A 22,275-nucleotide genomic window follows, 5' to 3' on the forward strand; every position below is an offset into this window, starting at 1 on the left:
TTTCTCTTCACTACATCATGGCTTCCTCTTAAACTGGTTGAGATCAGGGCAGAAAATACAATGGGCCAGGAAAACCTCCCCTTTCCTCTCCTACCCTTCCCCCAATTTAAAGAGCGACTGTTGGAGGCTCAAACACTGCCCCCTGACCATTTCAGACGGAGGTGTGAAGGTTAGCCAAGGGTGCGGATCAAGTGGGCTTGATAACGGTCCTCATATCACATGACATCCATCTTCTGGTGGGCTGAAGAAACAATCCCTCTATTGAAATATTACTCTTATGGAGAGACTAACAGATGTGTCCACCCAAGGGGCAACTCCCACAGTGGACTTTTATGAGCAGGAAAAAGCTCTTTACAACTCAGCCCCTGCTTTGGATAAATTATTGGCGTGGGGGGTAGGGGAAACCTTTGGGCGATTAAAAGGAAAACACGACTTTAGAACACCGACCTTGGTTGCTTGGCCATTTTCTCGGGTTGCCGATGTAGTTACAGATTTTGATTGTCATGTTTTTTAAAAAACAACAACAACAAAAATAAACATTTCTCTCAGGACAGGGGTACAGGGAAAGTGATGTCAGGCTGCTTTCAGATTTCTGTTTCAGTGGAATTAATGATCCCCCCAAATGGTTCATCCTGCAATTGGGCAATTCTAGTTCTGTCCGCCTTACTTATCAAGGACTGGGCCCTGGTCAAATAGCAGAGAAGGTATCCAGGCAGGCCAAGAAATACAAGGAAGAGGAAAATTCTGGCTTTCTTTTCAGAAACCTCCCTCATGCTAAATGAGAACCACGGGATTGTAATTTCTTTTTCTGAGAATCTGGGCACAAACCCGCAAAGGTACTTGAGGCTGCGTAATTCCCTCGCGAGAAGTATTCATCATTTGTTGTTGTCCTTATGGCTCAAGCAAGAATTTATTCTCCTTGGAGAAATTAGTGCTGAAGTAGCTTGGGCAAGATCGATTGGAAGCGGGGTGGAACACGAGGGGGAGGCGCTGGACTCCCGAGTTGGAGGCCCCAGGTGCAAATTCTGACTCACCACTAACTTGGGGGATCACTCAAGCTTTCTGCACCTTAGCAGTTTCCTCATCAAGAAAATAAAATTGAGCATTCTAACATCCCCATTGCACTGGGACTGGGGGTCTCGTTTCAGCAACTGTCTGTATGGCATTGGACAAATGACTTCTCTAGGTCTCATTTATCTCACGTGTAAACTGAGGGTGGGCTTCTATCCAGCCCCAAGGATGGGCTGCAGTGTCGATCAGACCCTGGACCTCTGAGTGCCTGATTTTAGACCAGTGATATCATTAGGGGACTGATACGGAAAAATATTCCTGCACAGCAGGGAGAAGACAGTTGGGGCTGGACGATAGGGCGGCGGTCCTTGGGACGCCATTCAATAATTTTCATATTTATTAAAAATTTTTGCTAGGATCCAGGGATATAAATCAATTAAGTACTTATTAAGCACCTACTGTGTATCATGCATTAGGAATGCAAAGACAAAAAAGAGCTTCTAAATGCCTCTCCTCCCTCTCTCTGGGATAAGCAGAGGGCATTTTTACTTGGCAGAAACACCAAATGAGACCTTTTTTTCCTACCCCATGTTTTTAATAATAATAACCATAATAACAACAATGGATATTCACATAGTTCTTTAGTTTGTAAAGCACTTTCTAGATGTCATCACAGTTGAATGTTATAACAACTCATTGAGGTATTGTTATAAGTACTCTATTTTACAGAAAAGGAAACTGAGGTGCAGAAAGAAGTAACTTATTGAGGGTAACTTATTAACTGTACCCTTGACCCCCCATAATGTCTATCCCAACTTCAGCTTTTTATTGATTATTAACTCTACCCTTGGTCCACACAATATCTGTTCCAATGTCACCTTCTATTGATTATTAACTCTACCCTTGACCCTCCCATAATGTCTGTCCCAACTTCAGCTTTTTATTGATTATTAACTCTGGCCCTGGCCCCCCACAATATCTGTTCCAATGTCAGCTTTTTATTAATCATTAACTCCACCCTTGGCTCCCCACAATATCTGCTCCAATTTCAGCCTTCTATTGATTATTAACTCTATACTTGACCCCCCATAATATCTGCTCCAATTTCAGCTTTTTATTGATTATTAACTCTTCCCTTGGCCCCCCACAATATCGGCTCCATTTCAAAGATACTCCAGCTCAGGAGGCAGAGCGGTCTTGGTGCCTTTGTGCCCAGCAGAACTGGCCGAGATGCCTACAAATGGTTAACAAGGTAATGGTGAGGAACGGTGACCTTGATTTGTTTAGCTAAGATGTAAAGATTTTTGAAGGTCAAAGGTGTCCGTGTGTAGTGTTTTGGAGTCTAACTGTGTCTGACCCTCTAACATTAAGCTGCTGTGGCCTGTACTTTGGGAGAGTGAAGCAAACCAGGGGGAAAGAGAGAAGGGGGAGAGAACAGGAAATGGAGTGAGGTGTTTCAGGAAGTTGTCAGGAGTTGACTGATTGATTCCAGATGGGACGGGTCAGTCTCCATGACCCAGGAAATACTCACTGGGGGAAAGAAGTTGGCTAGTGGAAGGGGAAGGCCTGGGAGCGGAGAGAGGCAGGAATGTACAGTCCACTTCCTTTAGTCTTAAAACGTTCAGAATTGGGTTGGGGTATTTTTCTTTTAAAAAAAAAAACTCTTCTGCATAAAAGTAATTTCATTGTTGTCATCGTTAATCAGGCAACATTGAGAGGAGTTCCATTTAAAATTTTGAAGGCAACAAATGCGTCTTCTCCTCAATAAGGAAACTTCCCTTTCCCTATGGGGCCATGAATTTCATCCCCGGTACCCCTGAATGGATAAATATATGTTCCCACATTTATTCAGGATATTTTCCATTCTGTATTCAGAATTTTATGAATGAAGTCTTTTCCATGGTACATACTTGGGTTTAGTGGGTGGTTATCATTTATTCCAAATATTTTTCCAATTCCAAATCAGGACACGGGATTGGACAAAGATTTCTTTCTGTTTTGTTTTTGGTCACTATAAGACAGATTATTTGAAATCAAGACTGTTGGGGAAAAATCCAGCTGTATGGTCAACTGTACTCATATTTCAAGATTTTTAAAATCTTAAAAGATGTGACTTTAATCATCTAAATCTCTGTGTGTGTATGTATATATTATTTATATCATGTGTCACATAGATTGTATTTATCATATGAAATAACAATATTTGTGATATACATATAGATAATGATTTACATTTGGAGATAATTTAAAATCTTGTCATAAATATTTCTGACACTGGAATAATTCAGGTCAATTCCCTCGCTGCCCTCGGAGGCCTTTGCTGGCCAGCAAAAGATGAAAATTTATTTCCATTGTTAATAGAAAATAATGAAGTGCATCTGAACCGCTGGGGTGTGTCATGGGGGGAAACACTCACTTTGGATCTGAGGCTGCCTCCACCCGAAGAGACAACGATGAGATCCACTGGCACCTGGAGGCTCCCACCTTCTGTGAGAATTCCCGAGAAGGGTGGACTTGGAGGATGACTTTGATGGGGAGTGAATTAGAGCGGGCTCAGCGAGGGCGTTCTTAATATCCAGGAATCCTCCTTGGACAGGGCAAGGTCTCTCCTAAGTGAGCCCAGCACAGTTTATCAACAATTAAAGCCTGAAATCCCCATTCGGTTTTTCTCATCCAGGGGCACTTTCTGAAGTCACATCTTTGAAAATTCACCTTTCCCCATTTGTAATAATGACTTGTTTTCATCTCTTTTCACTTCCCCTCTCCCCTCATTAAAACATACGTGGCTATTATATTCTGAGGGTAAAAATGTACAGTGCTGATCACTTTCAGCCTTCACATTTATCTTCGTGTGATAGCTCCCGTCTGGTTTGGAGGCACGGTTTCCCCCGTTGGCTGTAACGAAGCCCTGAGCTTTGCCGAGCCCCATCCCGATAACATTGTGGGCTGCTAGACGATGAATGTTCATGTCTCTGTGGCCACCACCCTCGCGATATTAAATTTGGGGAGAGGATTTTCGCCAGACGCGGACACGTTCACGGGAGAACAATTGGAAACAGATCCGAACCTAACTACGTCCTGTGCAGCTCTCAGCTCAAGTCTAGCTTATAGGGTTGCACGTTTTCTATATGGAGAGGATTTTCCTCCAAGGGAGTCCTTAAATCTTAGGGATACAGTGACCTGGTTATGTTAGCAGGGTCCTCCCAAGTGAGGGCTCAAAACAGAGAGAAACCGCTTTTCCAATGGCTCTCTCTTCACTGATCAAGGCTAATACTCCATAAGGAGAGAAGATTGCTATTTGGATAATGGAGAGAAGGCAGAGCAATTCTGCTTTTCATTTGTTTCTTTTTCTCTGCCACAGAGAATGAATTTCAGTTTAGAAAGTCACTCAGACAGTCAGTCAACACACATTTATTAAGTGTTTTTTATGTGCTGGGCATTGTGTTAAAATCTAGGGGTGCAAAGAATGGTAAAAATAGTTCTTGCCCTTAAGTAGCTTATAGTCTAATAGGAAAGAACATGGAAAAATTAGGTGTCTATAAGATATCTTTTTATCTAATTTGATGTATCTATTTTTATTTCTATCTCCATTTATAATATCTATCTCTTCATCTCTCTAATATCTATTTCTGCCTTCATCTCTCTCTCTCTCTTCCTTCTTTCCTTCCTTCCTTCCTTCCTTCCTTCCTTCCTTCCTTCCTTCCTTCCTTCCTTCCTTCCTTCCTTCCTTCCTTTCTTTCTTCTTTTCTATCTATCCATCCATCCTGATATATCTATTTCTATCTTACCTCTATCTGGTAATTGATGGAAAGGGAAGGCACCAACAACTGGGAGAATCAGGAAAACCTTCCCGCAGAATGTGGTTTTTGAGCTGAAAGGACAGAAAGATTATCTAAAAGGAAGTCAAAAACCAGTGTGATGAAGGAAGAGATAGTAAGAGAATACTTGGCCCAAATGGTTTCAAAAGAAATGGCTGAGCTTGGATAATGGTATGTGAAAGATTCTGGGAAACAGAAAAGGTTCTGCAGGATTTGGGAAGGACAAGTGTTGTTCCAGTTTTCACAGGGAATAGAATGTAGAACACAGGCAGAACATAATGCATTGAATCTGATTGAGCTTGGGGAAAGAATTCTACAACGGACTATTAAAGAGATAGTTAGTGAGAAGCAGTGGTCATAGAATCACCATGCAAATAAGGCAGGCAAAGTGTCGCTGGATTGGGAATATAAAAAGCTTTCTCATTTTATTCTATTATTTCTGTGGTCCAGGCTGCAGCAGTAATAGGGATGGTGAAGGTGAATAAAGCATTTTCTGAACCTGAGAGCTTTGGGTGCTCATGAGCAACATCTTAAAAACAGATGTTAGCTAATAAATCATCGTTATGCTTCTGGAAGGTAGAAAAGGGAGGCAGCCTGTCTCGGGATAGGGAGAGTAGGATTTGAAGTCAAGTACCCAGTTTTTAATCCTGGCATTTCCTACCATGTAACCTGGTATTTCATCTCTTTGGGGCTTGGCTTATAAAAGTAAGAAATTGGCCTAGGTGATATTGAAGGTCCCACTTGACATTTTGATCCGAAGGTCCTGGGCGACTCCCCCCGCCCCACTCCAGATTGGCAAGACAAGGCATGGGAACATGCCAGCAAGGTTTAGCCTGCAGAGGTAGGGAGGGGCCAAAAAGGAACCAATCTCCATAGTCTTACCCTGCTTTGGCTAACTACAAACCTGTTCCCTGAGCATGTGTTCAGTTGTTCCCATCAGATCTTCCTGGACTTCTTTGCCATGCTTCCTTATAATTTTAAGGTTGTGCTTGGGATATTATTATTTCCATATTCTGTAATTTCTCAGCTTTTTTGACCACTGTGAGGTTGGGGGTAGAGGAATCTCATTGATTTTCCTCTGCTGAACATCTTCCATGTTCCAGTTAAATATGTAATTGTCAGCTGTCTTGTATTATTTTCTAATGTTTTCATCTCATTTATTCATTCCCTGAGTAGATCATATGTTTATTGAAGGCCATGTCTAACAGAATCATAACTAGCTATTTTTTGTGCCCCTGAAAAATCTCCTCGAATCAACTTTTTAAAGGAAAAAAAATCAATGGGGTGTGTATATAAGGGTGAGCTCCTCAAACACCATTCTACAGAGGGAGATAGACACCTTAGCTGTCTTCTGGGGAAAACTGTTATGGGCTGGAGGAATATAGCAAGGATAGAAATGAGGGGACCATAGCCCACTATCTGGTCACTTCTTTTGGAGCTGACCTCAGTAGCTTCCGTATGGCCCAAAGATTCAACTAGAAGGGCTCTTGGCACCTTGAAAATTTGAGCACTCTTGAGACAAAGCCACAGTTGCTTTAGACTAGTTACTGGTCTGAAATCTTGTCCTTCTTCACTTGCTCTTGATTCTTCTAAGACACATTGTGAGTATTGGTTGATTGATTTGTGTCAATAAATTTGACTACCATTAACATGTCCACCTTTTTTCTTTTGCTCAGAACAGACACTAAATGTCTTGATATTCAAATCTATGAGGGATGAGCTATCATTCAATTCCATTCAATTTGATTTAATTCAGTTCATTTAAACTTAATTCAAATCAATAAGATTTCATGTAATACAACAGTAATTATAATGATAGCTTACATTTTAAACTTTGCAAATCACTTACATAGTTTCCTATCCGATTCTCTCAACAATCTTGAGAAGTAGGTACTATAATATAGGTATTATTTTTACTTAACACCCCCTTCCATTTTACAGATGAGGAAACTGAGGTAGAGAATAATTTAGTGACTTAGTGAGGCTCACAAAGCTAGTAAATGGATTTGAACTTGATCTTTTTTACTTTAAATCTCTATCCATTATCACATGACAGTTATTTACAGATAACAACCATTCTGTGAGGTAGATAGTTCCTATTGGGATGATTATCCCCATTTCACAGATGAAGGCTGTGAATCAAAGAAGTTTACTTTGAGCCAAAGTCATATGGCCATTAAATATTGGAAGTGGAGTGCACATCTCTGTCTTTCTTGGTGTCAAACTTACTCTTTTTCTACCAGTTCCACCTAAACGGAACCCTGCCTCGGCTGCGATTCATACAAAGGTTAACCCTGCATTTTTTTTTTTTTAATGTTTGCAGGTGGTGCTATCAACAACCGTGAATGTGGACGGACATGTGCTGGCTGTTTCTGACAACATGTTTGTTCACAACAATTCTAAGCACGGGCGGAGAGCGAGGAGGCTGGACCCGTCTGAAGGTAGGCTTGTCTGGGTGGGGTCTGTCTAGAAAAGTGAAATTTGCCTCAAGTTCTTTCCAGCAGATTTCACACGAGCTCCTTTGGAAATTGGCAGGAATCCTGCTCGATGTTATATGTGGTTTTACAAACAAATTTAGGAATATTGATTGTCTCCCGTGTAACAAAAACACACACACGCATCAAATCCCAATGTCTCACCATTCTTTCCATCCTGTTTCTTTTTTTTTTTCTTTTGTTAGACTGGCTTTTCAGGTAAACTAAGCAATGTGACATCTTAGTTAAACATTTCCACGCCACACATGTATGAAGAAGTGTCAGTTGTTCCCTTAAACAAATTGTGGGCAAAACATAACAATACGCAGGATGAAATTGACACTAATTGATTTTTGTTTGCTTGGCCAAGGAGGAATCATGGTTGGCTCGGGGTGATTTTCAGAATGCATTAAGGCAATTAAAAATATCTGCAACTGTTAAGCTTCAAGTTGTCAAAAAAAAACATCCAGTGAAATGCATTGATTAAGATAACTTACAAACTCCACTAAACCCCAGCTCACCTCCTCTTCTTCCCACCTCCACCCCACTCACGAGTGTAAGAGGAGATGACTTTTGAGTGTTTGGGGAATGGCCAAACTGGATTATTATTTCATTATGATATTTTTCTGCCCCCCACCCTTTTTTAAAAAAATGTGTCCTATATCAGCTTGAAGAAGAATTAATGAACTGGAAGAAAATGATTGAATCAGTAAAGAATTTGGAGCACTGTTAATTCTCCCCCAGCGGTCTCTGAAAGGGGAGAAGAAAATCCCAGTATTCCGAGCTCGGAACCCATCCAGTTTTCCCTGACTGATTGGATGTGATTGACTGGCTGCTCAAAGTAGGGCCGTGTTTTTGGAGTCCTGCCAAAGTTCTCCTCCACCTTTGACCCTGTCAACGTTGGAAATGGAGTGATGAATTGACTTTAGTTATGGCCTGGAAACCATCTTGGGTTCCTGATGGGATGTAAAGTCCAGAGGCCTTGAACACATGGAAGAGGATAAAAACACAATCCATCCCATAAAGTTAGGAAAATGATTAGAAATTGTCTCTTGATAGAGCCTAAAAAACAAATTTCCAATCTTGCGAAGAGTGCTTCCCTCTCCCCCCCTTCCTTTCTAGAAGAGTAATCAGCCTTGTAAATCTTAACACTCCCTCTGGTAGGCTGGGGTGTGGTTTTTCTGTTTATTTAACACTTTTTCCCAGTGTGATCAACTTATAAAAATACATTAACAACAACAGCAGAGTTTTAAGAAACTCTGGATGAAACTGGAATTATAACATCCCTGAGCTTGGAGAAAACTTGGAGCTCATCTGATGCAATTAATTCATTTTACAGATGAGGAAACCAAGACTCAGAGGGGGAAAGCCCCATCTAAAGTGTAACCAGCCAAGACTCGAATGAAGCTATTATGATTTACTTTCACTGCCCTCCCCAATGCATTGTTCATTTAGTCCAGTCCTACTGGAATCCTTTCTATGTCATATACAACACACGGTAATCTAACCTTCCAGGGCAGGTCATTATTAGTTTTAATTGTCATTTGAATGTGAAATGGCCAATGAAGACAAGTTTAATCATTATTCCTTTTAGCAATCCCAAATTTTCCTGTCTATATTTTCAGGCTGTTCTGTCCCTTAAGGCCAAGTAAGCTTGAGATCTTAGTATCCCAGAGCTGGAGGGCACTTGAATTAGAGTCAGTCTAATTGTGCTTCCATATAATAGCCCTTTAAAACTACCCATCATTCTCTAGTGTCATAAGAGTTTGCTCAGTCTTTCAATTTTGCAAGTCAACAAGCATATAGTAAATACCCACTGTTTGCCCAACGTGTGGTAAGTGCTGGGGATTAAAAAAATGGCAAAAGAAAGTCCCTGACCTTAAAGAGGAATTGTAATGGAAGAGAAAACATAAACAAACAAATTCTATACATAATAAATTGGAGATAACCAATAGGGGAGAAACTCTAGTAATAAAAGGGTTAAAAAAGACTTCCTAGAGAAGGCAAAATTTTACCTGGAACTGAAAGGAAGCTGGCAAAGTCAAGAAGTGGAGATAAGGAAGGAGAATATTTTAAGCATGGAGGGCAGCCTGTGAAAATGCTGAGTTGAAATATAGAATGTAGTGTTTGAGCTTCAACAAGGACTTTGAAGCCCAAAGAAGCTACAGAACCTTCGATAAAAGATCCTAGGAGACCATCTAGTCCAATCTGCCCAATTGGCAGATGAGGAAATCGAGGTCCTTAGAGGCAAAACTACTCATCCAAAGTCAGACAGATAGTAAATAGCAAAGTTAGGATTCGAATGCAGACCCTTGGACTCTCCAAAGGGCATTTTTTCTCACTGTACAGCAGTATCTTTCACGTTCTCCAGAATCTTTGCTTTGTATAACACCCCCAGCTCCTTCAACCATCCATGACATGCTCACTGAACCCCTTCACATTTTGGCCCTTCCTTTCCCAAGGGTGCTCCAGGTTTTCCTGCCCTTCTCAAAATAAATCTAAAATATACCCAAAGGTCTAGATAAACTCTGGCTGAGGGAGAATATAGTGGGGTTCTGCCCTCCCTCATTTTTACCTTTCCATGCCATGTGGTCAGTTTCAACATGGATTCATAGATTTAGAACTGGAAGAAACTTTGGTGATCAATTAGTCCAACCCTCCCTCTCCCCACCCCCATTTTACAGATGAATAAACTGAAACCCAGAGAGATTAAGTGATGCATCCAAAATTCTACAGGAAGCGAGTATAAAAACCTGGATATAAATCCAAATCCACTCATAATGATAACAATAGTAATAATATTCATAATGCTAATAGGTAACATTTATATAGCTCTTTAAGGCTTTCAAATATATTATTTAATATAATATTATTTAAATATTTTATTTTAAAATATATTTTTATATTTAATTTTTATAATTTATAATTATAGTTTAATTTATATTATAAAATATTAAAAATATATTTAAATATATTATTTCATTTGAAGTACACTCCAAAACTCCAAGGTAAATGCTATTATTATTTCTGCTTTACAGATGAGGAAACTGAGACAGAACAATTCAGCAATAAAGTACCCAAGGTCACGTGGTTAGGAAATCCCAAAGGCAGGATTTGAACTCAGGATTTCCTGATTCTAATTCCAGCATCCTAACTAACCAAATCTATCAGTCTTTCTTTTGTACCATAATGCTTTGTTGTTAGATTATAATGATATGGAACAAATCAGTAACCAATTAGGTAAGGATTGTGGACAAGAAGGTCTTGCAAGGGAATTCTTTAGCTCCAGAAGACAAACACCATAAAGAAGCCATTGTAGAAGTCCCGATTGACAAGAAGAGAAGGAACGAGTCTAATTTATGGTTCTGTCTCCATAGCTACACCCTGCATCAAAGCTATCAGCCCGAGTGAAGGTTGGACCACCGGTGGGGCCATGGTGATCATCATAGGGGACAATTTCTTCGATGGACTCCAAGTTGTATTTGGGACGATGCTTGTATGGAGTGAGGTAGGCAAAGTCGATCTCTTCATCCAGTTTTGAGTGGCTCAAGAGCTTGGTCTCAATCACGTAGCTCATGTTGCTCATTTACTTCATGCAAAATACCACATTAGGAATTGAGGCTGCAGAGAGGGATGATCCAAGAGGGAAGGAAGACAAATGGGTGCAAAGAGATAGGGGACACTAATGGATTAGCTTCTCTCAAGTACCAAATTAGTGATGATGATAAAAGGAATCAAATAATTAATTAATCAAGAAGCATTGATTAAATACCAATTATTCCAGGTGTTGTGCTAGGAATAGGAGATTCAAATATCAGAGTGACCTTAGAAATCATCTGATGTCCATTTTACAGATGAGAAAGCAGAGGCTTGGAACAGTTTTGTTTGGGTAGGTGGTGAGTGCTCAAGACAGGATCTGAATAAGTCTTTAATTTTATAGCTTGGCGTCATTCTGCCAGGTATAGAAAGATTGCTGTGGATTGGAATAACTGGGAAACCCATCATAGGGGTAGAAATCCAACTGGATAGTGAAAGAAAGGGAGGATTGAGGAAAGCGGAGAAGAAGAAAGTAGGCATTAAAACAGGCAAAATGAAATGAACTGAAGCATGGAGTGTTCATCACGTGTTCAGAAAATACTTAGGACAATTCAAAGAAACCTAACTAGCCAGGGTTTCCAGGGCTATGTTCCCAAGCTACCATATTTTGAGTAGTCATTGACGTTTGTAATTTAGCAACTGAGAAAAAACAGGGTTCTAGTGAGCAAGAACAATTGATTTTGGGGCGACCTCTACTCTTCCTCCCAACTCTGTTCGACTGAATTTGTTTTCCAAGTTGATTTTATTTATTAATTCAATTAAGTGCCTACAATGTGCTAAGACACTGTGCTAAGCACTGGAGATACAAACAGACCAAAAAAACCCCTCCAACAACAACTAAAAAACCAGTTCCTGCCCTTTGAAGATATTTTTCCTAAAGCTGCTCAGGAACAATTTCTGCTTTTTGCTGAGGGTGTTAAAATGGCTTGTTACCATTCCCCAAACCTGTGGCTAGAGGTGAGGGAGGGTTAGTGTTGCATGGGGGTGGGAGACAGCCCCTAGTGCTCTTTCTCTCTCCATTATTTTTTCTCACTTGTTTCCTCTCTAGCTGATAACACCTCACGCTATAAGAGTCCAGACTCCGCCTCGGCACATCCCTGGAGTGGTGGAAGTGACATTATCATATAAGTCTAAACAGTTCTGTAAAGGGGCCCCAGGAAGGTTCATTTACACAGGTAAGTGCCCGGATGATTTCAGGAGTTCGTTGCTCTTGTTCCTGATGAGATCTTCTGACTTCCCTATTGTGTTTTCCAAGTCTTCTGTAAAATGGGGATAATAATCCCTCTGAGGACCAAGAGAAAGAATATCTTTGAAGGATTTTGACAGCCAGGAGGCACTATGTAAATGTCAGCCCCTCTACCTGCTGGGATGATCGTTCGCTCTTTTTGCTATTATGTGAAATCTTGGCCAACATGAGAGATTTTCTCCCTTTTATCTAGCCCCGTGATTTCATTAGCAGAGGGAACACCCAGGGAGGAAATCTGCTCTCTGAATGCAGATCAGACACTTACCTTCTTAGCTGACAGCAGCACCAAGGAGCTGAGTGACTTTTCAAGGGGATACAGACAGGATAAGTCAGAGCAAAAAGACCAGACGTTTCTTGGCTTGAGTATGACCCATTCCCAAATGGGAAAGGGTGACACGGTTCTAACTTTGGCCAGTTCGTTTTGCCAAATCTTTATCCAGCAATTGGTAAAGCAGAAAGAACCCTGGTTGTGGAGAATAGCCAGAGTAAAAGTGGGAAAAAATGGGGAATAGAGTTGTGTGAGTGAGGAATAGTATAAAGGGATCCTGGGTTCAAATCCAACCACGGTTCCTTGTAAGTTGTGTGACCTTGGCAATGTCTTTCATTTCCTGGATCGCTTTCTCCCATTTATAAAATGAGGGGATTGAATTTGATGGTGTTTGAGCGCCATTTTGATTTTAGATCTATGATCATCCTATCATGTTAGGGTTAACATCCTGTGCTAAGTGCTGAGTAAAAAAAAAAAAATGGGCATATTGTGTATGGCTCAGGAAAAATCACGAGCTTTTTGTTCTTTGGATTGTTCATCTGGGGACAGTCATACAGGATGACCTGGGGCCTGTGCTGTAACACCAACAAAGAATTGGAAGGGACCTCAGTTTAACTATCAAACTCCACATATTAGATCAAAGGAATCCTCATCTCATCTCTGGAGATCTTCAGACAGAGAAGCTGGATAATCCCTTGTTGGGAAGGCTGAATGGGCTATTCTTTGTCAGATTTGGGATTTGATGGTTTTCGAAATCCTTTCCAACTCTGTTTTTCTATGATTCTGTGAAATAAATAAATAAACACACATATATATTTTGTTGAGGCAATTGGGGTTAAATGACTTGCCCAGAGTCACACAGCTAGAAAGTATTAAGTGTCTGAGGTCAGATTTGAACTCAGATCCTTCTGACTTCAGGGCTGGTGCTCAAAATACAATATAATTTGAAGAGGATTCTTGCCATGTATGGATTGGACTAGCTGGTCTCTCAGGTCTCTTTCAACTTTGACAATCTTGGATGGGGGCTCAAATGGGTCTGTCTTATCCAGAATCCAATTCTGTAGGGGATAATATCATAGCAAGTTTGAGGGATGGCTGTAATTATCAATCATTAACTCAAATGTTGGCTGAGTAGCTCAAACTCTTGAGATTTAAGGAAGAAGAAACAAAATGAACAAAGGTATTCGTCAACCCGTGATCCAGGATTTATTGTTCAACCATATGATAAAGACACTGTGCTAATCTTCAGGAATATGATGACAAAAACAAAACCATGTTCTCAGGGAGTTTATGTTCTTTTGGAGGAGGCAACAAGTACATATAGCTGTATTATAAAAATGAGGATTAGACGATGGGGAGCATTTAGATGATTAGAAAGGTCTCATGTAGAAGTGTGCTTGAGCTGAGAATTGAAAAAGACTAGGGAGAAAGACTTGTGGTCCAGTGTATAAAACAATCAGAGAAAAGGCAAGTTCTGTGAGGTGGAATATAAAGACCCAAATGGACTGGACCATAGAGTCTATGATCATGAATCTATATTGTCTTAGGAGGTGGTGGGTCCCCCTTCCACTTGGAATAGACTAGATGAGCTCTTATTGGGTATGTTGTGTATTGGCTGGACAAAATGGCCGCTGAGGTCCCCAGTGCCAACTCTCAAATTCTGTGAATAACACGCCGTAAGGATGCTAGAGTGAGCCAGCCATGTGTGTCACAGTTAGAAAGAATGATGGGAATAGAAAGTAGGAGCAAGGAAGAAGGGTAGTGGGAATTTTGTAAGGGAGATAGGCAGGATGAAGATGGATTATGGAGGGACTAGTGGAAAGCTGGAAAAGACTTTAGAAATCGTTTAGTCCAATCCCCTCATTTTACAGATGTCCAGAGGAATCAGTGGAATCTGTATTCAACAAGAGAGAGTTTTGGTGGTTTCTGGGAAACTGGAAGTACCATGAAAATTGTATTTTCTGAAGCTGAATCTTGGAGTGATCTAGAGAGTGTGTTGGAGGAGAGAGTCATTGAAGGCAGGAAGAGTAGGTGCAAAGCTACTTTTGAAATGAAAGAAAAAGAAAAAAAGAAGTTTCTTTAAAATGATAGGTAAAAGGAAAGAGTTTTACAAGTGGGGAAAAGGCACCAGGCTCATACTCTTTTCAAAGATATTGCACATATCCTGAAGGCATTTATTCTTTTCTCTTTTCCAACTCGGCATCCAGAGGTTACCTAGACTGGGACTTATGTATTTGGGGCCAAATATCATTTTATAGATTTGAAAATGTAAATCTACATTTTTGCTGTTTTCCTCTGTTGTAAAATAAAAGTTCCCAGAGGGGAGGAACTATTGGCTTTTTATATCTACATTCTCTATTGCCTAACATAGTGCCTGGCACAAAGTAGGTCCTTAATAAATAATTGCTGGCTGGGTTGAATTGAATTGGGGAGGGGGGGTAGAAAAAGTGAGGGGGGATGAGAGAGAGAGAAAGAAAGAGAGAGGGGAGAGGGGGGAGAGAGAGAGAGAGAAAGAGAGAGAGAGAGAGAGAAGTGAGAGGGGGGAGGGAAAGAGAAAGAGAATGTTAACTTGGACAGAATCAGGGGATATTAGACATAATAGGCACTTAAAACTTCTTGAATTAGATTGAATTGTCCTAAGTCTCCAGGCTCTGCCACTAATTAGCTGTGTGATAATGGGTAAGTCACTTCCCTTCCCTGGGACTCGGTTTCCTCATCTATTAAGTGGTGGGGAAGATGGGAGTAGATCTCAAAGGCCTTTTCTAGCTTGAAAATTTTTACAATCCCATGAAATAGACACAGACAGTCTAGGAAACCTTCCATATGGCTTTAATATCTGACTGAACATTCTTGGACATGACCTGTGCTTGAGTGGGGATGCAGGTCTAGGAAAAGGTCTGCGCAGCCATAGTCGTGTTACAGCTAATGCTTGGCTCCTCACATTTTTAAGCTGGGGAGAGGTGACAGAGATGTTTAGGAGTGGTGATAAAATAACAAGACAGCTTTGTGGCTCATAAATGGGCCCTGAAGGTGCTTCCAAGAGAGGAGTTCGTGCCAGTGACATTTTGAACACTGTCAGACTAAGTAACAACAGCAATAGTTAGGATTTAGATATTTGTGTTAAGGTTTGCAATACTTCCTAACTCGTTGGTTGGTTCTCATAATGATCCTGGGGGTAGGTGCTATTCTTATCCTTATTTTACAAATTAGGAAACTGAGGCACACAGAGGGCAAATGATTTGCCAGAGTCATAGAGCTTATAAGTTCCAGAATAAGACTTGAACTCAGGTCCTCCTGACTCCATGTGCCATCCATTCTACTCTCGAAATAGTCAAGTGAATAGTCTCCCAAGAGGGACAAATCTTGAAATGGGTGAAACGTTTTTGGATCGATAACTGCCGATATATTCACTCATCCATTTATTCATTCATTCGATCATCAATGAGAAAAAAAAGAAGCTTGATTTGGTAGTGAAAACGCTGTCATCTCTCTCTCTCATACTGACCGTAGGACCTTGGGAAAATCATGCAGGATGTGGAGATGTGATTGGTAGGAAGAGTTCCCTATATCCCTCATGTCACAGGTCCAGTCCCTAATCTTATCCTTGCTAGGTTTCCTGCTATCTTATCTCTATTACATCCTGGGCATTAAATAGTGTGAATTTTTCCCGGATCCACAGAATGGCTGATTATCAGCTGCCCTTCCTCCCCACAGCTGTTTCCCCAATGCAGAGCTGGGGGAGGTTGAGAAGAAAAGCACAGACTCCCCAAGAACCCATGAATGGGTCACTGCTCAAAGGTGGGGTGGAACTAAGGGAGATTAATGCAGGGTGGCAGTAATACATTAATCTCTCTTAACCCTGCCTCTTCTCACCCCTCCAGCAGGATTAATTCACGTGTTCTTGGGGAGTCTGTTTTTTTTCTCATTCCCCCCAATTCTGCACTGGAAAAACAATAAATCTCTAAAGCTAGAAATGGCGGAGAAGGTACTGATCTGAAATGGTAGAGGGAGTTTCCTCACCTGGGATTTCCATAGACCGATGAAATCACGGTTCAGTCCTTCTGAGGGAAAAAGATGCTGGATCCTAGCTAGTTCTTGAACCTGCTTATTTTTATACAACTTGTCCCCTACCCCAAATTGAGTGAAATTCTTTTTTCTATGATTGCCTTAGCTAATATTTGTAAAGGTACAATGTGCTTAAGTATGCTCCTAGGGGTCCTCAAACTTTTTAAATAGGGGGTCAGTTCACTGTCCCTCAGACTATTGGAGGGCTGGACTATAGTAAAAAACAAAAACTTTGTTTTGTGGGCCTTTAAATAAAGAAACTTCATGGCCCTGGGTGAGGGGGATAATCGTCCTCAGCTGCTGCATCTGGCCCAGGGCTGTAGTTTGAGGACTCCTGCTTTACTATCAACATCATTAAGCTATCATTCGACATCACCATAATAAAAATTATGGTATGGTCATAGTATAGTAGATTTTCAACTATAACCTCATTTAATCCAAGACTCCTAGAAAAGAGAACCATGGATTTTAGGATTGGAAGGAACTTTGATTGTTGGCATTTTGGGTTAGAGTTAGGGTTTGTTTCTGGCTGGAGGGCCTTGTCCTGGATTCAAACCCATTTAGTTTATGATGGATCCAGTGTGTGTGCATGGAGATGGGCAGAGGGATGGGGAAGGTAAGGAAGAGAAGGAATGAAATAGAAGGAAGGAAGCCCAGATGCTCCTTCAGAGACACAATATTCCTCTGCCACCATCAGCAAGCAAAACACCAAACCGAAACCACCCAGGGAGATATTAGGGCAGCTCTGGAGCCCAGTAACTCTAGCCAGAAACTTTCACCTAGAGGTTGCTGGATCAAATGTAACCCAGTTTAATGGAGCCGGGAAACAGAAACCATCTGGGGATGGTCTGAAGCCCCACGGGAAGTAAATTGGTGGTCTTGAGACCCATCCTACTGAGAAAACTGCCATTTGACAAGGAGAACTAATTGGCAACCCAGTGGGGAAGCTCAGCCCGATGGCTGGAGAAGGAATGAGATGGAATGTTCCCTGGAAATGTCTGGAAGGGCTGTCTCCGGTGTCAGCCCTGAGCCTGCTCTGCCACATCTCAGCCCCTTCTCCTGCAGAGCCAGCGAACAAAGGGCTCTCATCTTTCCATCTCAACTGGTGTCCCGAGAGCGGGATTACTCTAGAATTTGAAATGGATGAGGTTAGATGAGGGCCTCAAATGTACTCAATTAGACAGTCCTACGGTAATAATGGGATGGGTTGGGAGGGGACGAGGAATAACCTGAAAGGAGCAGTAGGGTCCGATGCAAAGAGGGTGGGATAAGGTGTCAGGAGAGGTGTGGGTCTGAATCCTGAATCTGACACTGGACTACAACCACAGGCTAGTCACCTACCTCCATGCCCGCTATTACTCACCTGTGAATTCTACCTAGAGTGACGCCCCTGCAAGCCACAAGCAAAAGCTCTGGTGGTTCCACCCATCCAATAACATTCATTAAGTGCTTAGCATGTATCAGGCAGTGTGCTGAGCACCAGGGACACAGAAAAACAAAGGGAAAAAAGGAATTTCTAGGAGATAGGAGTTGATACAGCATATTAACAAAGAAGTAAATACAAGGGCATTAAAGAGGGAATAGGAGTATTATGGTGATCATTTAAAATCATGTGTACAAAGTACTTTGTGAACATTATAGTTTTATATAATATGAGTTGTTATTCCTAATGGAGGCACCAAACGTGGCCATTTTTAGTGCTTGAATTCCTTATAATACAAAAAAATCTCCTAAGTTCCTGATCATCATTTCTTCGAGGTAGATTTTATGAACCCTTGGTGCCCTCTCACTGAGGTTCCTGCCCTTCTCTCAGTATCAGAGTCCCCTGTGGGAGAAGACTTACAGCATCCAAACAAATATGGGTAAGGCGGGGGACAACCAAGATGGCGGGAAGACCGGAAACCTTAAAACAGAGGTGGGAATTATAGAGATTAATTTTCACCTGCAGCCAGGAAAAGCTGCCTACCAACTACAGCTATCTAAAATGGGATGGCCTGCCTCTGGAGGTGGTCAGTTCTTCCTCATTGGAGGGCTTTGAGCCAAAGTTTAATGAGCCCTTGCCAGAGCTGTTGAAGAGGGGATTCTTCAGCGATAAGTTGGATTAGATGGTCCATTAAGAAGCTAATTCAGTGGAAAAAGTGTTTTTTGCCTGCTTTGCATCCTTAGAACTTAGCGCAATGCCTGACACGTAGTCAGCACTTAAATATTTGTCGATTGACTAGTAGATGCTGGATTTAATCAGAGGACTTGTGATCCTAACCCATTCTCTTATTCGGTTTCTTACCAATTAAATGAAGGAGTTAACCTAGATGACCCTTAAGGTCTCTTCCAACTGTCAAGCTGTGATTATTTGATACTTTGGGGACCTCATAAACTCTGACAATTCTTATCCTGACTTCCACTTTATAGACAGATCTCAGGGACTCAAGTCTTGACTAACTAGTCTCTCGTTGAGTATTATTAATATAATCACTTAGTCTTAGCTTGTAAAAAGGGGTTTTTACTAAGGTGGTAGAGTAGAACTAGTTAGTCCCACCAAAAATCTGTGATACACTCTCCCACAAATACATGGGAATCCATGGTAAAAGGGGGCCGGAGTTTAGATGGCACATGTGACAATTCCCATGCCCTGGTCTCTGAAAGTCCTTTTTTCCCATTCATGAGGTGATCACAGAGTTCCTCATAAGTATACTGAATCCGTGTCAGGTCTGTGCTTAGCTTCCATGCAGACAATGCTGCTAGTTGCTCCAGCTAGGATATCGATCCATATAGGATACTGATGGGAAAATAAGAAGTCCAAAACCTTCTGAGGTTCACGAGGGCCTCCTTTGGCTATTTTTTTTTCAGGGAAGGGAATGGGGAAGATATTCTTGGCCAAGCCAAAACTGAGGCTTCCTCCTTTCCCCCCAGGTGGTTCCTCCTCACCAGTGTGTTGGAAAGCCACACTTGCTCCAGCCTCTGGAATTCCATTCCTCTTCTACTTGCTTGAGAATTTATAGACGATCCCTGGGGGATGGCCAAGTTTCCTCCATCTATCCAAACACAATTCCAGTTCAAAAGGCCTTTTAGCACTTCGTCTAAGGTCTGTGAGTGATTAATTGATTGAGACATGTTCCCACCAAGTTAAGGTATCAAGGCTAAAATGGGGCAGGCTGGTTTTGACCCCATCCTTAGACCATGGACCTCCTCACGTCTCAGTTTTCTCAACTATAAATGAGGGTTTGGGACTCAAGATCACCCCCAAGGCTTCTTCGACCTCAAAATCTGTGAGCCTTAAAATGGAGTTTCTGTGACGGCGATTCTGATGATTGCTTAAGGCACTGGAAATGAGCAACCAGTAATGCAAGCTCATTTACACCATAGGTTTGTGCAGTTAATTTGGAGATCACTGAGCCCAACCTTGTGTTATGGATAAAGAGATGGAAGCATGGAGAAGCACTATAGGTCTAGATCTCAGTAGACTCTCAGAGGTCAATGAGCCCAGTCCTCTTATTTTACAGGTGAGGAAACTGAGGCACAAAGAGTCGCATAAGATCTTAAGAGTTTGCAGTCACTGTAGAGGTCACTCCCCTTATGTTTACAGTGAACCCTAAAGCCCAAAAAAGGGAAAGGCTTTGGCCACATAGCTAAACAATTTAACGAGCCTTATTCAAATCCAGTTTTTCTTGACTCAGAATATAATTTCCTCTCCAGCTTGCTTGGAAAAAAAAGAAAACTGATTTTGACTTAAGAGAGAGGAAGAAACCTGAAACCCTTTGCTTTGGAACCGTTGGGAGAGCCACCTAATCAGATATGGGGGTGGAGGGAAAAGATAACATGGAGTCCCAGGTGATTTTCATCCTTCAGAAGAAGTCCTTTTGGAAAGAAATTTTGGAGGAGTTAGTGTTTAGATTAACCCCTCACTTTGTGCTTTTACACTGACAGTATCCGTGTATAGAGGCGCCATGATAATGAGCCTCACCTGCTGCAATTAGCCAAACTGGAGTAATCAGCTCCCTGAGGCGGCCAGTGTTGCCCGATGCCAAGGACTGCAGGAGCAACATCCCACCTATGGAAAAGTCTTGTTTTCTTGCCACTAGAGATATCATGGGACTGATTTTTCTTACATCATCATTTGATAGGATGCCTCTGGCTACTGTTGAAGGAAGTAATTGGTTTATTATTCTTTACCCCTTTACCCCAGACTTAAGGATCCTGCACTTTTCCTACCCAAAAAAGGTCTCCCTTGATTCTAAAGAAATCTGTAATTCTAAGGAAAATGAAAGCAGATTTTCACCTTAAGATGAGCCAGAGAAATAGCTTTAGGGTCATATACAGAAGAATGGATTTGTGATTTCATTGTTGTAGGGAAATTCCTAGTGAGGAAACTCTACCCAAAGAAAGTTGTACTCTCCAATATAGTGTTAAAAATTGTTCAGAACATTGAGAGCTTAAATGATTTGCCCAATATCACATTTTGTAAACGCCAGAGGCAAGATGTGCTCCAGATCTTCCTGACTTTGAGGTCAGATTTCTATTTACTACTCAGTGTTGTCTAGATTTGGCTTAGAGATTCATAGATTTAATGCTGGAAGAGACCCTAAAAGCCGTGTAGTTTAAGCCTCTCGTTAGAAGAAAACAGAGAAAATGAAGCCCAGAATTATGAATTGACTTGTCTAGTCACACAGGTCATCAGTAGCCACATCCTGTTTCTACCCAATTTTCATTTTTCCTCTAAAAAGTGATCTTAGCAGGATCCCGAGGACAACGGAGTACAATTTAAACTATTGGGTGTTATAGGTATGAACTTTGTCATTCCTATCCCATCCTAGTGCCTCCTCTTACCTGATGTCTCCTGCAAGGGACATCTGTATGAATCAATAAGCATTTATTAAGCACAATGTGCTGAGCATCATGATAAATGCTGTGGAGTCAAAGAAAGGCAAAAGACATTCATTCTCTTCCATAATACTTTAAACATTAATTTATATCGTAAATGGATATTTATTATGTAAATGGATATTGTCTTTGATGGCCATTTCTTTCTTCTGAGCAAGAAGATCAAGGATTTGCTGGCTAAAATGGTTTAGGAGGCCTTTTTAAAAAGCTATTTGTTGTGATTTCTTTTACACCATACATAAATAGTGATATTTGATGTCATTGTCTTCTCCTTTATCCCTTTCTCATATTTCAGCATCAATAGCTTATTTTAGTAGCTTGTTTTGGGCTATAGTAACCCTTAATATTTATCCTTTTTTGTAATGTAGTGTTGATCTATTATGTAAAATGATTTCCCCCATCCCTTTTCTCCCCTTTCTTTCCTAGTATATTTCTTTTCTCCTCCTTTTCCATTCATCTTTTGAAATCATCCAAACACCTCAGAAGCATTTCTAGGTCTTTTTCTAGTTAGATTCCCACTATAAACACTGATCATGATAAGGTCCTTAAGGAACCAGAGTTTATCCTTGTTTAGCCCCCAGTGCTTATGTTTACCATTTTGCCTTTCTCTTGATTCTTCTTTGATTCCATTTCAAAGTTTCTTTGCAGCTCTGGTCTCTTCATCAGAAATACACAAGAATACTCATATTAAAAGGTTCATTTTTCACCCTGTCAGATTATACTCAGTTTTTCTAGGTGTGTTATTCTTTACTATAAGCTTGGTGGATGCTAAATCTTGTGTGATCCTGATTGGATCCTCGGAACTCTAGATATTTCTTTCTGGTTACTTGCAATTTTTTCCTTTAATCTGGAGGTCCTGGATGTTGGTTATAATGTTCCTCGGTGTTTCCATTTTGTGGTTTTCAAAAAGTGACTGGT

The 22,275-nt window shown here is 41.0% G+C and overlaps 1 protein-coding gene across 1 annotated transcript in view; it reads left to right on the plus strand.

The window, feature by feature from the left end:
• The window catches only part of EBF2 (EBF transcription factor 2), a 257,455-nt gene that overhangs the window by 199,407 nt on the left and 35,773 nt on the right, over positions 1–22,275 (plus strand). Inside the window, exons 8-10 of the mRNA XM_051974158.1 lie at positions 7,153–7,270; positions 10,681–10,811; positions 11,949–12,075. Coding sequence (XP_051830118.1) covers positions 7,153–7,270; positions 10,681–10,811; positions 11,949–12,075 — 376 coding nt within the window. The remainder of the gene's footprint in view (positions 1–7,152; positions 7,271–10,680; positions 10,812–11,948; positions 12,076–22,275) is intronic.

This window comes from Antechinus flavipes, chromosome 2 (genome assembly GCF_016432865.1).
Source record: "Antechinus flavipes isolate AdamAnt ecotype Samford, QLD, Australia chromosome 2, AdamAnt_v2, whole genome shotgun sequence".
NCBI classification, from domain to species: Eukaryota; Metazoa; Chordata; class Mammalia; order Dasyuromorphia; family Dasyuridae; genus Antechinus; species Antechinus flavipes.